The sequence below is a fragment of the Rhinoderma darwinii genome, chromosome 5, assembly GCF_050947455.1.
Source record: "Rhinoderma darwinii isolate aRhiDar2 chromosome 5, aRhiDar2.hap1, whole genome shotgun sequence".
NCBI classification, from domain to species: Eukaryota; Metazoa; Chordata; class Amphibia; order Anura; family Rhinodermatidae; genus Rhinoderma; species Rhinoderma darwinii.
Window position 1 is genome coordinate 112114829 of NC_134691.1, and position 17077 is coordinate 112131905.

General features: G+C 42.8%; 1 protein-coding gene across 4 annotated transcripts in view; it reads left to right on the top strand.

Moving 5' to 3' along the window:
• PTPRM (protein tyrosine phosphatase receptor type M) overlaps nt 1-17077 on the top strand; it is a 748757-nt gene that overhangs the window by 594761 nt on the left and 136919 nt on the right. For all 4 annotated transcript variants that reach the window (XM_075826409.1, XM_075826410.1, XM_075826411.1 and 1 more), the window contains one exon: nt 3831-4015. In XM_075826409.1, the coding sequence (XP_075682524.1) occupies nt 3831-4015 (185 nt within the window). The remainder of the gene's footprint in view (nt 1-3830; nt 4016-17077) is intronic.

The following is a 17077-nucleotide window of genomic DNA, read 5'->3' on the forward strand; positions in this document are numbered from 1 at the left end:
AACTGATAGTAGATACAGTAACCAATCGTTACTTTACCCAGATATGTTCTTTCATTGATTACTATTTTGAAGTTTAAATTGGGTGCTTGATCAATGACTTAGGAGCCAGGTTTGCCCACTGTGGTTTAATGTTGTTCCAAGATTGACTTAATTAATTTGTTTCTATGTGTTTTAAGCTTGGTAAAGTAAATTAACAAGATGTTAAGTTTATCGGGAACAAACTCTAGGGACAAGAAAGTATTTGCTTTTTTTACTTCAAATATAATGGTATTCCATTGAAAAATGTTAATCCATTATATTCACACACATTAAATGGACACAAACTTTTCAAAAAACGTATACCATTCTAATAGTATACCTGTTATGGATCTACTTTGTGATTTACTTACTGTTAAAATGTATTTGTTTTATCCATGCAAATTCTGTGTGAAGTTACTGCCACTAGGTGTCTCATTTCCTGTAATCTGCTGTCCACCCCATTTGTCAAGCAAAGTCCGTCCCTGGTTACAAAGCAGAATTTACAGGCTGCAGAAGGTGTGAGTGTGCCACTTTACTGACTCTCCATATAAGTCTATGCAGAGGGTAGGGGGAGAAGGAGGGAGAGAGAGTGAGTCAGCAAAAGACATGCTATGAAGAGGGGAGGGGTGAGCAGGGGGAGGAAGCAGGAGCACAGAGATAAAGACACATGTTTCTGGTAAGATTTCTATGTCACCCCAGTGTTGGACTCTCTACTACACTGCTCATTACTGCTGTATAATATCCTCAATGCTGCTGCTTTTACATATATATATATGTGATAGAGATAGGAGAGCAGGATTCTCCTCTTCCATGATAGAAGTTAGGCTCTGTCCACTATATCAGAGACAACTTGGAATTAGAGATAGAGCTTGCAGATGGGATTACTGCTAAAAAAAAAAAATGCAAAATGCAAGTCATATAATGGCCAAATAGTGTTATTCCTTATGTACACAGATATGACAGCTTATTCTGAAAATCCACCTGAAAAGTTAGATACATCTATTAAATCTAGGATTGAAAACAAATTCTTAATAATTGTATGGTTATAAATTGCTGGTTTGTAAATCATGAATAAAAAAGAACTGCTTACTTCTTTTTTGTATATATTCCCCCTGATTAATTTAGCACACTACATTGCTGAAAACAGAATGGCAAAAGAGGATGTTTGTTTCTCTAGAAGAGTTAACTACTTCCATCTGCTACATTACCCATTTACTACTGACACTACCCTGTATTCCTTGGTACATGTGTTATCAAGCAATGCAGTAGCTCTTGTGTGCTCCTCTCTCTTAACGAGTTTTAGAGTTTCATTTCCTGCACACAGACACAATAGGCTAAGAAAAGCTGTCCTAACCAGGAGTATTCAGATGGCAATACATAGGGGGAGGAACCCCAGTATGACTAGGAGAGAGAAACTTCAGGAGATGGTAGAGCGGTGAAGAGTGGAACATTCTATTGCAATAAGAGAGTTGTTTTTTTTAAAAAAATGACAACATCCCTGCAATGTCTGTTTATAGTTGTTGTCACCTTTAAACTCTCTTTCATTATAAACAGGCAGACAATATCTCATATTTAAAAAAATAAATAGTATATAATAATACAGAGATTGGCCCCTATGCACACGACTGTAAAAATTGTCCGTAATTACGGTCCGCAATTGCGGACGCATTCACTTCTATTGTCCATGGATACCTTCCCGTTTATTTATATATTTGTATATGGACCGAGGTATACTTTGTATGGGAGCATGAACTGAAAATGCAGGCGGCTGCCCGCGGCCGTCGGCGACCAACCGTGCTCGCAATCGTGACCCGTGATTACGGGCACAGCCGTGTGCATGGGGCCTAAAATACATTCTCATCAGCATCTATAGGGCACATTTTTATTTTTGTAGGTAAATGCTTACTAAGTAGAGTTTGAAGAATAATTCTCTTTTCATATTTCTTTACTAAATGCAAAACACTTTAGCTAGTGTTAGTTTTTATACTGTTTCTTCATAGTAGAAAACATATATCCAAGGTAAAAAAAAACTAACAGTGGTAACAAGAGTTTTATAAAATGAACAAAAATACATCTCTAAATAGAGTTTGGATTTTATTTAATAATATTTTCAATGAAGGAAAAGAGCACTGGTTTTATTCTACCTTTATTTCCCATTATATCTAGTGTATAAATACTATTGTGAAAGCTTATATTTGTTCTATTTTAAGACTTTTATTAAAGTTGTTGCATGATATGTAGTTCTTAATTTGATAAATGATTTTTATGCGTTCTAAAATTGCATATATACATATATTTTTAATATTAAATATCGTCAGTGTTACATTTTGTACGGAATTCTTTGTGGGAGGGTTTTGGGACAATTTCCTTTTCCGTTATTGATATATTTTTTTTCGAAATGTTCTGTCTTTTCGATGCATTCTGGTCATGGCATTTTTAATTTTCTGTAGAAAATCTGGAATACCAGGACCAGAATGGGAGTTTGAAAACCAGGACTGGACCAGAATCTCATGAGGATATGGAGTTAGGTTGGATATGCTGTGATACAAAAATTTGATGGATTATTTGACAATTAAAAATAAACAAATTAAATGACGTTGTTTTTTTGTCCTTTGTGTCGTATCTTATTTTTAGGCATGTTCTAGAATGTTTCAAAGTATCCAAAGTAATTTAATTTCCCTTCATAGAACTATCTTTCCATCTTACACATGCATGAAATGCATTAATTATTGGCTGCTTTATACTAAAACGACAATTCATTGAAAATACTGACTGTAATTTCATTTTTTTTTTAATGTCCTTTAGTGAATTTAGAAAACAATACACTTTACAGGGACTAGTGACGTTTTGGCTCACAAATTCTGACAAAGGACCAAGTCTACTCCCTAATTAGTTGTAATTAACTGTTAATGGAGGATCACCCCAAGATAAATATATTTCAACCAAATTATTACATATATAAAAAATATGAAATGAATAGACCGTATAACTTTTATAGACCTATATTTACGCTAGGTATATAATTTATAGCTACCCTTTAGATTATTTCTTATATTGCGTGACTTTATTTTTTGACCTTATACCCTTCCTCTTCATTTTATTTTGACCACTGTCAGGAGCCAGACTGTTCTTACTGAATACATTTTAATTGCTTATGCCCTGTCTCATTTTTTTCCTACTCTTTTCCCTCCTGATATGTATCTTCTTTAAAGTGCCAATTAATGGTAAGTTGCCCTTCTTACCCTCTAAAGAAACATCTATGGGGGAGGGGTGTGAACTTTTCCAGTGCTGGTTGAGGATGTCAATTGCACTCTCGACATGCTCTCCCAACACTGGATAAGGGCAAGTGATTGTGGGAACCCTACAGGTCTTATTCCACCACTGATTCTGTTTTGTGTTTAAGATTCATTTGTCGTGTAACAGCCTTGGAATATTTTTTTGTTCTTTTTAGTTGCATGTGAATGAATGGGGTAAAACTCGAAAACCATTATGTCTGTCTGCCACGCCAAGTGTCCAACCGTTGTGTTTCATATTGTTCCATATGTATATGATATAATGTGTTCACACTCTTATTAATGTAATTCATTGTCCAGCACAATCCTCTGTACTGTAGGGAAATTACAATGATGTATTTATTTCATTTTCAATTGATGCATTGTTTCTGACTATACGAAATGTGCTGTATAGTTTTATCATAACGTTGTATCTTATTTACTTTTACAATTTCATTTTCACCAAGGAAACCTTGTTTATTTTAAGTTTATATGATTTCTATATGCCAACCAGTCATTTATTATGTTTTCTATTTATAGATGAAAACCACACCAACAGCGAGACAAGCAGTTTAGCCCAGTCTCATACATACAAGAAACGGGAGGCAGTTGATGTTCCCTATCAGACAGGCCAGCTTCACCCAGCTATCCGGGTAGCTGACTTACTGCAGCACATCACACAGATGAAATGTGCTGAAGGCTACGGATTCAAAGAGGAATATGAAGTAAGTATAAAACTCAAGCACAGTGTCAAGGCAGGAGATGCCGTATTAAGGTATAATGCTGCAGAAACTTCAAATGCCTGTTTCATCTCCTGTAATTTCCAAAAAGAACTTTCAATATTTTATTTTGAACATTCATTATTAATATTTTAGGTTCAACTAGATAGCTACATAACAGGTTTGAAGAGTTGACACCATTGCCTTTCATCTCCTCGCCAGCTGACAGGATATGAACTTTGAGAATGTGTGAAGTCTGAATTCTCTTATTGTTAAATGTTTATCTCTTGGGTTGGCAGCACACATTATATTGATTATATACTCGGACACATGCATTCTGATTAATTTTTCTGCCTTTTTAGATGAACATGTGATTTACGTATTCATTTACAAATTTTAATGTACATGTATGTAAAATGAATTTGCCATCTCAGATTCACAGAGAAATATATGTGTCACGGCTGTGGGGTATGTGGACCAACTGGGCCGCTCCGCCATAGTGAAGTAGCAGCTGGTCAAACGAGAGTCAATAATAGTCCCTGGGTAGATGATTTTGTGCCGGATAATCAGAAGCTGGCTTTTGCTGGAAGACAAGACTTGTCTTGGATACAGAACACAGATACTGAAGTTGTCTCAGACACTGGGCTTGACAAGGATACTGAAGTTGTCACAGACACAGGACTTGGCACGGACATCGGATACGAATACTGAAGTTGTTACGGGCACAGGATGACACCGGACATGGATACTGAAGTAATCGTGGACACTGGACTTGACACCGAACACGTACACAGGATATAGGATTATTGATGCAATCATGGCCAAAATATATATTAGACTGAAGTTTTAGATGGGTATGTCAACCGATTCCCTCCCAGGAAAGTTATCCAGATCCAAATCATAAGTTATATTGATATATCAGAGAGAAGTAAGAGACACAGAGACACTGCTTTGTATACCTAAAAATACTCCTCAGTATTGCCAAAATCTCATTATAATATTATCTTTAGAAAAGGGAGTGGATTTGATTTCAGCCAATCATTTACAATGTGACAATGACTCTGGTTTAGCCAATAGCATACAATGAGAATATTTCATATTGAGCCAATCACAGACATACAATACATTTTAAATGTAAAATTATAGTTCTGAAAGAAATGCTTACATCAGGGTCAGACCTGCAATTTGAACAAAACCATTTTCCATGCAAGAATACAATGTTATCTCTTGCCCTGATCTCTCCCATGAAATTCTACATCATCTCTGCATTCTTCAGCCCAGAAAACGTTCTTATTTTCTGGCCTGTTCTTTCTCATGAAAGGCCTTTTCATAGACTTACAAATACAAGGTCATAACAGAGACCAAGATAAGAGACTGGGAGAGAGAAAGCTTAAACAATCCTAGCATAATTATATTTTCGCTTAATGGAACAAATGACTTCTTAACCATAAAATGGAGACTTTAACATACAAGATGGAAACTCCATGCAAGATTGAGTCACATAGTCATACTTACAAAAATGGAATCAATAAACACATTTTAATCATTTCCCACCTTTTGTTTATTTGAGGACATTTGTATCCAAGCCAGGTACTTAAAGGAGGGCTTATCCCCTCTTGAGGACTTACCTAACCTTTTCACCTCATCCCTTGGGCCGCTATCAAATAATCTCACACTATTGTATATTAGTTAACTACTAATATTAATTGTCTAGCATATGCAGAAGTTAGATTCAAAGCATCAAACACATAATCTGTAACATTGTCAAATATTTCAGCTAATTTCTCTATTTTATGCCCATTCTTTACTGATAAGCCTACTAATGTTAGCGATAATCCAAACTTGCCCTGCCACGGCACATGTTTTGGTCATAATTGTGTCGCACTATAACTTACTGTCCTAATGGGACTTTTACCCCTGCAGATATAACACAATCTCAGCATTTAATATTCCCACAACACTTCTTGAATACCGTTTTCAAACAAACTGTCATGCCCATGGCCGCGGGCCGTCAGGCTCACTCACCTCCTGGCGGCCGCAGTCATGGATCTGTGAGTGCTGGCCCCCATCTCCTCCTCAGGAGACGCCAGCGCTCATTTCCACTTCTCTCGGCTGGCTCCCGTAGGGTGCGCGCGCGCACTCATGCCCGCTCTTAAAGGGCCAGCGTGCGCACCTGAGTTAAAGTACCAAATTAGCCCATGAGCACCCTGGACTATAAGAAGGGCTCTGCTCCTTTCTTTATTGCCTGAGCTTTGTTGTCGTTACCCTAGTCTGTCTTTGCAAATGGTCTCCTAAGTGTTTTCCAGTTCCCAGTGTTTCCCATTCCTGCTACCTGTATACCATGCTATATCCTGGTCCAAGTGCCGTATTTAGTTGGAGTCCTGCTGCACTGAGTACCATGCCTGTCCTGTTACACCACGCCTGGTGCCTTTCTGCTGCCTAGTCCCAGCCGAGCCTGTCTTACTACTGTCTGAGCTACCACAGGTACACCTATTCGAACTATAGACTGTGACCTGTGACAAGGCGGTACGGCCCAGGGGTTCCACGTACCCATTGTGACCGTAAGCTCAGGCCATGGACCCCGCTGGTCAATCCAAGACCATGACGACGTCACAAAAGATGCGGGCGGATAAGCTAGACCTCCTCGATAGGACCAACTCCTCCAGGCATTGAACATTATTGCACATCGGCTGGATGTGCAAGCTGCCATTCCTCCTACTACACCTCCTGGCAGTACAGATCCTCCGACTACACCTCCTGGCAGTGCTGATCCCCGATTTTTTTTGCCGTTATCTCACCGCTATGATAGATACGCGAAGACCTGCTGTGGATTTTTGAACCAGTGCCAGATCCACTTTAGCCTGTATGCAAAGGCATTTTCGACTGATGGCGCAAGGCTCGCTTTCATCATCTCTCTCCTCACTGGCAGTGCCCTTACAAGGGGCAAACCCTATCTGGGAAAGACAAGAACCAGAGACCCGTGACTTCCAGGGATTCCTACTGACATTTCGCACGGTGTTTGAGGAGCCTGAACGAGTCTCGTCTGCAGTCGTCTCCTTGCTGACCCTACGCCAGGGAGACACTTCCGTGGGCGAGTATGCCATCCACTTCCGCACCCTGACGGGAGAATTGTTGTGGAACGATGAGGCCCTGGTGGCTACATTCTGGCAGGGACTGTCTCCTGAAATTAAGGAGGATCCTGTAGCCCGAGATATGCCATCTACCCTGGATGACCTCATCCTTCTGGCCGCACGGATTGATATAAGGATCTGAGCATGGTTCCAAGAGGTTCGCCGGGAGGGAGGACTCCCTAGCCCGGTTTCTACTTTGCAGCCACCCCTTCTGTTCTCATCAGCTGTTCTTCCAGAGTCTTTGAAGATGGACCATCTGAAGCTGTCTACCCTGCAGAAACATTGCAGATGCACTTCAGGATTCTGTATTGTGGCCTCTGAGGCCATTTTGTACGTCTGTGCCCCCAAAAGCCTCAGAGCCTAGGGTTGGTTGGAGAGACAACCCTGGGTGACGGTCTTTTTTCAAAATTGTTCATTCCCGTGACCATAATGTCCGGCTAATCTGCAGCTAACTTCATTCTGAGAGACCTGGTGGATCTTCTCCAGTTGCCCACAACCCCTCTGTAGAGGCCTTTGATTGTTTCATCTGTGAATGGACTACCTCTGCCAGACCAGGTAGTAGCTGTGACCAAGCCACTGAGGTTCCAAGTGGGAGCCCTCCATTCCGAGCTCCTCTCGTTCTTTGTTCTGGCTAAGACCATCAACCCTGTGCTGCTGGGCTTGCCCTGGCTCCGACTACATGCCCCAGTCCTGGACTGGAATTCTGGAGAGGTTCTCCAGTGTGGCCCCGAATGTCTCAACCGCTGCCAGGTTCATCCGGCTCAGCCTCCTCTGCCTCAGACCTTGGCAGGATTGCCTTGTTGTTATTCGGCGTTCTCGGATGTCTTCAGCAAGAAAGAGGTGGAGATGCTGCCTGCACACTGGGCATATGACTGACTGTCCTATCGAGCTGATTCCTGGTGCATCCCTTCCCCGTGGTAGGGTATATCCTCTCTCCTTGCCAGAGGCTCAGTCCATGTCCACCTATGTTAAGAAGAACTTGGAGAGGGGCTTCATACGGAAGTATTCCTCCCCGGGTTCTTCTTTGTCAAGAAAACAGATGGTTCTCTGCGTCCCTGCATCGACTACCGTGGTCTCAACCAGATCACGGTAAAAATTAGATATCCGTTGCCATTGATTTCTGAACTGTTTGATCGTATCCGAGGAGCCAAGATTTTTTCGAAGCTAGACCTGCTTGGGGCTTACAACCTAATCCGGATTCGCCAGGGTGACGACAGGAAGATGGCATTTAACACCCATGACGGACACTATGAATATCTAGTAATTCCCTCCGGCCTGTGTAATGCTCCTGCGGTCTTCCAAGAGTTCGTTAATGACATCTTCTGTGACCTCCTCTATGTTTGTGTTGTGGTCTATCTTGATGACATCTGGATTTTTTTCTCCAGCTCCAGTGACTCATCGGAGACATGTCCGTCAAGTTTTGCTGCGGTTAAGGGAGAATTGCCTCTACCCCAAGTTGGAGAAGTGCGTGTTTAAGAAAAATGCTCCACCCTTCCTGGGCTACAACATCTCGGATCAAGGCCTCAAGATGGATCCTGAGAAGGTAAAGGCCGTCCTGGAATGGCTACGCCCTCAAGGCTTGAGGTCCATACAGCGCTTCCTGGGATTCGCTAATTTCTAAAGACAGTTCATTCCAAACTTCTCCTCACTGACATCTCCTATCTCTACCCTCACTGAGAAAGGCATGAACGCCAAGGAGTGGACTCCTGAGGCGGAATCCACATTTAATAGGCTGAAGAGTGCCTTCACGTCAGCCTCTATCCTCCATCATCCAGATGTATCTTGACAGTTCTCGTTGGAGGTGGACTCCTGTTCCAGAGAGGTTCCAAGGGCAAGACTATGGTATGTGGCAATTACTCTAAACTCTTCTCTTCCGCAGAACGCAACTACTAGATTGGGGATCGGGAGTTACTGGCCATCAAATTGGCTCTGGAGGAGTGGAGACATCTACTAGAGGGTGCAGCTCATCCCATCTTGATATTCACGGAACACAAGAACCTCACCTATCTCCCAACGGCCCAACGACTGAATCCCCGTCAGGCCAGGTGGTCGCTGTTCTTTGAGCTCCACTACCGTCTGGCCGACAAGAATGTGAGGGCTGATGCCTTGTCCAGGTCGTTCGAGACAGAGGACTCCACAGAATATCATTGATCCATCCTGCATCATCCCTGTCAACCCTCTGCAAGTTAGAGACATTCCCTCGGGGAGGACTTTTGTGCGTCTGGCAAACAGAAGAAGAATCCTCCGCTGGGGACACAGTTCCAAACTAGCAGGTCACGCGGGTGCCCGTAAGACCTGAGACCTGATTGCTCATCAGTTGTGGTGGCCCACGCTGCCCAAAAACATCACGGACTTTGTCTCCTTCTGCATGGTGTGCGCATCAAATAAAGTTGCCCATTCCAAACTGGCTGGCCTTCTCCAGCCGCTGCCATTGCCCGATGCCCCCTGGCAACATATTGCTATGGACTTTGTCACAGACCTGCCTCCCTCTGCTGGATGTAGTACGGTCTGGGTTGTGAACCGATTCTCCAAGATGGCTCATTTTGTTCCACTGACTGGCCTACTTTCTGATTCCCAACTGGCCAATCTCTTCATCCAACACATCTTCCTTCTGCACGGCTTGCCTCTGCATATTGTGTCAGATCGGGGGGTTCAGTTCACCTCAAAGTTCTGGAGAACCCTCTGCGGACTCCTTGGTGTGAAATTGGACTTTTCCTCAGCCTACCATCCCCAGTCGAGAGAATTAATCAGATTACGGAGAACTATCTACGACACTTTATCTCCAGGCAGCATGATGACTTGGTGCAGCTGCTTCCTTGGACTGAGTTCTCCTACAACAATCAAACTACAGCCCACCTACAGCCCATTCTTCATTGTCTACGGCCAACACCCACGAATACCTCTCCCTGTTTCCACTACGTCACAGGTACCTTAAGCTGACTCTACATTCAGGGACTTTCTACAAATCTGGCAGCAGACCCGATCTTTTATTCTGCTGGCGGTCGACCGCATGAAAAGAAAGGCAGACACAAGAAGACTAGAGCCTCCCCAGTTTCTTCCAGGCACTAAGGTCTGGCTGCCCTCTAAGAATATCTGGCTGAGGGTGCCGTCGTGCAAGGTTGCTCCCAGGTTCCTCGGATCCTTCGAGATTTTGCAACAAATCAACCCTGCCTCCTGCCTCCTACCCTCAAGATCCCCAACTCCTTCCATGTCTCCCGTCTGAAACCTGTGGTCCTGAATTGCTACTCCAAGATTCCTAGTCCTGCAGTGTCTCCCAGTGGTTCATCAGATACTTTTGAGGTTAAGGAGATCCTGGACACCAAGAGAGTGGGTGAAAACCTTTTATTTGGTGGATTAGAGTTGGTTTGGTCCTGAAAAGAGGTCCTGGGAGCCAGAGGAGAACCTCAATGCTCCTACCCTTCTGAAGAAGTTTCTCTCTCGCTCTGGCCTCAAAAGGAGGGGGCATAAGAGGGGGGATACTGTCATGCCCATGGCCGCGGGCCGTCAGGCTCACTCACCTACTGATGGCCACAGCCATGGATCTGTGAGCACTGTCCCCATCTCCTCCACAGGAGACGCCAGCGCTCACTTCCTCTTCTCTCGGCTGGGTTCCCTAGGGTGCGCGCGCACGCTCGTGCCCGCTCTTAAAGGGCCAGCGCGCGCATCTGAGTTAAAGTACCAAATTAGCCCATGTGCACCCTGGACTATAAGAAGGGCTTTGCTCCTTTCTTTATTGCCTGAGCTTTGTTGTCGTTACCCTAGTCTGTCTTTGCAAATGGTCTCCTAAGTGTTTTCCAGTTCCCAGTGTTTCCCGTTCCTGCTACCTGTAACCTGTATCCTGTGCTATCCTGGTCCAAGTGCCGTATTCAGTTGGAGTTGTGCTGCGCTGAGTACCACTCCTTTCCTGCTACACCACGCCTGGTGCCTGCCTGCTGCCTAGTCCCAACCGAACTATAGACTGAGACCTGTGTCCTGTTGGCCAGCTTCCATACTGTCAAGGCGGTATGGCCCAGTGGGTCCACGTACCCAACGTGACACAAACTTTGGGATAGCATCTAGAGAGCTACTTATATCTTAGTCATTGTACAAACACCAGTTCAATACTTGGGGGAAATTATTCCCCTGTCACTTACATACAACTTCACTGAGCATTTTCTTGGCCGTGTTCTTTGCAGTGGGGAAGTTCCTGGTCAGGCTTCAGGACACCTTGAGAACAGGTCCACACATATGAGCACATATTCATATACACCTACCTAACCTACCTCAGGTAGTTGTATGTTCTGCAGTCGCTGGAACGGGTAATCTGGCCTTGGTTCACTTTTCATAGGTACCTTTGATGTTTTACCTATGTAATGCCGTGCGCATATCATGCAGGCTGCTACAAACCTAGTGGTGACTGAGCTGGCTGCAATATTTTACTGTCTTTGCATACTAACAGACAGAGCAGCGCATGCGTAAAGATAAGACACATTCCTTCTCACTGTAACCAGCCAGCTGCCTCATGCTTTGCTGGAAGAAATCAAAACGCCTGACTACATTTATAACTCTAAAACCTGACTTTACACAGTTAACTCTAATTATTTAACCCCACACAAAAGGCACACCAAAAAGCCAGAAACATTTACACGTTGTACTAAAATTTAGTGTGGTATGGCTATTTATTTTTTTTACACACTCTAAAATAACTAACAATCCAATTAGTTCAGTAGATACATTTGTACTAGTCCACATTGCACACATGTTACATCATCATCATCATCAAATTCTTGCACGCAGCACTCCGGACTCACTTGCTCTGACACTTTCAGCTACGCACTCTGCTTTCCCAGCTAACTCAGTTAACTCCTGGTCATTCAACCATCCCTTTGTTTATCTTTCCACAGTTTGTTATAGCTTCTTGCTCATCCTGTTTGTCACAATTTCTCTTGGCTGTATACCACGGGGCTCCCCGTGTCGCTCTGCTCTCTGAGTTCCCCATTATCAGGACTGAACCGCAGAAGTCCTTGTGGTACTACTGGTACTACCCACAGGATATTACCTATGAATATCCAACCTCTCTGTCACCTAAGGAAGTCTCTGTCACCTACGGACAGTTGTTAATACCTCTCTGTCTCCTACTGACAGACACTGTCACCTACAAACAGTTGTGTCCCCTCTGGACACAACACCTGTGTCACCTACAGACACTCTGGAGCGCTGCTGGTCAGTGGTCTGTGACTCTCAGCTCTGTCATAACAAGCGGATAACAGGATAACCTTTCCCTTGATCCTTGACAGTTTACACAACAGCCAACAATAAATTACATAAACCGCACTTTGGCTATAACTATACAACACAAATGCAACAGCACAGTTCATTGCAGGTTAAGTCTACAAAGCATTTAGTTTCCTCAGCACACACGCAGACACCTTAGACGCAATGGACCTCTGAATTTAATTTCCTTATCAGCACACATTTTTTCACTGTCCAAGCTACAACCCTTTCACTTTAAAATCTTTCATATGTAAGTTACAACTCCTCTCAACTGTCCAGTCGTCACTGCATTTCAAGGGGGGGGGGGGGTCATTTACTCACTTCTAACAATCTTAACAGTTTTGGTTATAACAACCGTAACAGTTTAATTGCCGCAAAAATCCTCTCATGTCCTCCATACCATGAACTCATACCAACAACTCAAGATTTACACATCTTCAAAATTAACTCAAGGTAGACGTATGCATCTGCAATCATTCCTCACACAAAAAGTTTTAACATACCTCATGCCTCTGGATACTTTTTTATGTGACGTCATTACAGCTAGTTCCAGCCCTGCAATACATGAGTGAAAAAGGTTTGTGTAAGGCTGGATTCACAAGAGCATGTTGGGTCCGTAATGGGCGGAACGTATTTCGGCCGGAACTCCCGAACCGAACACACTGCAGGGAGCCGGGCTCCTAGCATCATAGTTATGTACGACGCTAGGAGTCCCTGCCTCTCTGTTGAACTACTGTCACGTACTGTAATCATGTTTTCATGATGCTAGGAGCCCGGCTACCTGCAGAGTATTCGGTCCGGGACTTGCGGCCAAAATACGTTCTGTCCATTACGGACCGAACATGCTCGTGTGATTCTAGCCTAAGAATAAGCTTCTTACTTACTGGACAGTTTTTAAAATTTTACTGATGCAATGCCCGACCTCCAGTGACAGCTATCAGACAATTAATCTACCGGGTTTCGGCACCAAAAACTGTTGATGCAATCATGGCCAATATATATATTAGACTGAGGTTTTAGACGGGTATGTCAACCGATAACCTCCCAGGAAAGTTATCCATATCCAAAATATAGTTAAATTGATATATCAGGGAGAAGAGCCACAGAGACAATGCTTTGTATACCCAAAAATACTCCTCTGAGTTTATTGACAAAATCTCATTACAAAAATATCTTTAAAGAAGGGAGTGGATTTGATTTCAGCCAATCATTTACAATGGGGCAATGACTCTAGTTCATCCAATAGCATACAATGAGAATTTTTCAAATTGAGCCAATCACAGACATACAATACATTTTAAATGTAAAATTATAATTCTGAATGAAATGATTACGTCAAGCTAAAACCTGCAAACCATTTTTCAAGCAAGAATACAATGTTATCTCTTGTCCTGTTCTCTCTCCTGAAATTCTACATCATCTCAGCATCTGCTACATTCTTCAGGCTGGAATACAGTCTTATCTTCTGGCCTGTTCTTTCTCATGAAAGACCTTTTCATAGAGTTACAAATACAAGGTCATAACATAACGTTTCTTGTAATAGAGACTCAGATAAGAGACAGGGAAACCGAAAGCTTAAACAATCCTAACATAATTATATTTTCTCTTAAAGGAACAAATGACTTCTTAACCATAAAATGGAGACTTTAGGATACAAGATGGAGACTCCATGCAAGATTGATTCACATAGTCAGACTTACGAAAATGGAATTAATAAACATATTTTAATCACTTTCACAAGGATGCAAGATACAGGATATGGGAAACAGGATACGGGATACATAATAACGCTTGTGAACCTTTGCAGACCAACACAGGGTTAGATACACCATTGATCAGGCAATGAGGAAGTGGACAAAGTTCCTTTTGAAGTGCTGGGATTGGTCTGGGGTGATATTCCCGGTGTACGCCCTTTAGGACTAGGGACAAGCGTGCAGCATCGGCTGGAGGAGAGAGCAATGTGTGCCGTGTCTCAGGGGAAGGAGACACCAGCGGTCGTGGCTGCCGGTAAATGGGAAATGTTGGCGGTCAGCGACCGCGGGCCTTACAATATGTTAGTTGCTTAGGAAAGTTAAAAAATACTCTCACTGAACAGTTCAATTTAAACTTTTTTTTGCCCACAAACAGCATTGTGGAAGCTAGTCAGCAATATGGCTTTAAATATGCATTTCGCCCTTCCCACGTATTGCTGCTCTGTACAAACTTTGAGTTGTACAGAGCCCTAATATAGCACCCATAACCATCTCTAGGGCCCTCCATATGGATATAAATCTGACAGAAATATACATTTTGGCATGCTCCATCAGATGCCGTATTATGGAGGTATGCTCCCCTAAAAGCATTGCCTTGGGAACATATCTCAGTAATATGGCGCTGTATGGAGCACCATAGGGCGACAAATGGAGAACCTAAGGCTGCGTAGTTGCTCTACATGTCTCCATAAAGCTCCATGCTCATTGCTGTGCCGTGTCCATAATACCTTATCATGAATAGTTGGTGGTTTTATGTTATATTACAGTGTACTCCATTGGTCCCCAACCTTTCTTACCTTGAGAGTCACAGTCAACACTGAGAGATGGTCGTGAGCCTCATCCAATGCACATTCAATTTTCAGCAGTGTGTGAATAAGTGTTAAAATCCCATCCACTTTTCTGTTACTGTAATACGTTGCAGATATTCCATCCCCAAATCTGGACCAAAAATCTTCATCAATTATGCTACACATGCAGAGGTCCTAGGGGGCCATGTTTACATACAACCAGTAATAGGCACATGGCTCCTCATCCCCATCCACAAGCTCTCATACATGTGCTTGTGGAGGAGAGCCATTAGTTGGTATGGGGGGGGGGGGATGTGGAGTCCTGTTTATGTTTAATTTAAATACTGCAGGTATTCGTTTTTTTTTGTGCAGGGATGACGAGAAACCATGCATCTGCTTGCCCTCCTATGTATATAAATATAAGTATGGCTCCTCATCTCTGCCCCTCGATCTATTACCTGACCTTATACATGGGATTGAGGAGGAGAGCAGGTCGTTAAAATGGGGGAGAGATGTGGAACCCTGCTTAAGTTTATATTAAATTCAGCAGTTATTATGAGAGTCGGAAACCATACTGATTACTCCATTTGCTTGTGACCTTTGCACATTGCTTAAGATCATGGAGGAGGGCAGGTAATAGGTTTGGGGAGCCATATCGTGGAGGAGGGCAGGTAATGGGTTTGGGGAGCCATGAGAAACTCCTCCCAAAAAAACTTATGCTGCATCTGCACATACCCAATGGTGGTGAGTAGGGCCTCCTAAGTCAAAGGAGTGAAGAGCTGGTGACAACAACATTTAATGACTCCACCTTCTCCTCCTCACATGTACATCACGGCCTTCCTCTGCACACATTCTTTGCTTAGTGGATGGGAAGGCCGTGGCGGATATGCAAGGAGGAGCCTTTAAACATTATTACGGCACTGTGGCACTTCTGACGTTCCATTTTGGGAGAAAGGAGGCAGCCACAGCGCCGTAACTCTGCTTCTTGCCTGCTCCTCCTCCATTACTCCTGCACTACAGAAAAATTCAAATAACCACCCGGAACCACTGCTAATGTTCCAGCGATAGTCTGTGAGCCACACAGCATGGCCTCGTGAGCTACATGTGGCTTCCAAGCTACAGGCTGGGGACCCCTGGTGTACTCTATTCTAATGACGAAAGCTGAATATCCTTGTTTATAAATACAAATTCTGCTATTTACAGTAATTTAATATTGCTAAAAATAATTATACCAGTTTGCAGCAGGCAAGGGTTGAGACTCTTGGGGTCAGGTTTTAAGCGCTTACAAAGTATATTTAGACTTCTACTGATAAAGATCACAGGTGACCTGCGTGCTAACCAATTCATAAAGTTTAAAGATTGACAGAAAATCTCAGACAAACAAGTTTTAGGGCATACAGTATAAATTGATATCCTGTATACTTCGTTTGTGAAATGATCAAACAGCCACCCTCAACATCACACATAAGTAGGAAAAGTTACAATAAAATAACAAGCAGATAAATATGATCCATGGAAACTCTCAGATAAGAATAAAGGGATAAGCATGTTAAAAATGGGGTTGATGAAAAGTAAAATGCATGCCTTTAATACAAGGGGATGTCAAATTTAGTAGTAAGTACTAGGCCATATGCACATGGCCATATTATGGCTACATACATCCCCTGAGTTGTGCAAAGTTGTAATAGATCACCCACAGACTTCTCTTGGACCCGCTGTATCTCCGTATGCCTGTGATTTTATACAGAGGCATATATAGGTTTTTTCTGCCAAATTTCTCAGAAAAAACCATGCACCATGTTCCATCGCATGGCATATTACACAGAGATTTTCTCCCCTAGTACAGAGCACGAAATAATGGAATATAAGTCCCTGTATGGGGCCTAAAAGTGAGGGTGAAATGGCTCACATTGAATGCTAGTGTTTGCCTATGAAGTCATTCACTTGTTCTTACTGTCTTTGGAGCCCCAACCAAAAACTGTATGGTTCCACCTACATGAAAGAGCTGCAATCCAAACTTACATTTTATTTAGAGCTCTTTAACACAGCCATCCAATGAATTTGTAATAATACAAAAATGTAATTGCACTACTTGTCCAAACCCCATTTTTTCTATTTTGAGCAAATGATAAATTGGTTTCTTTG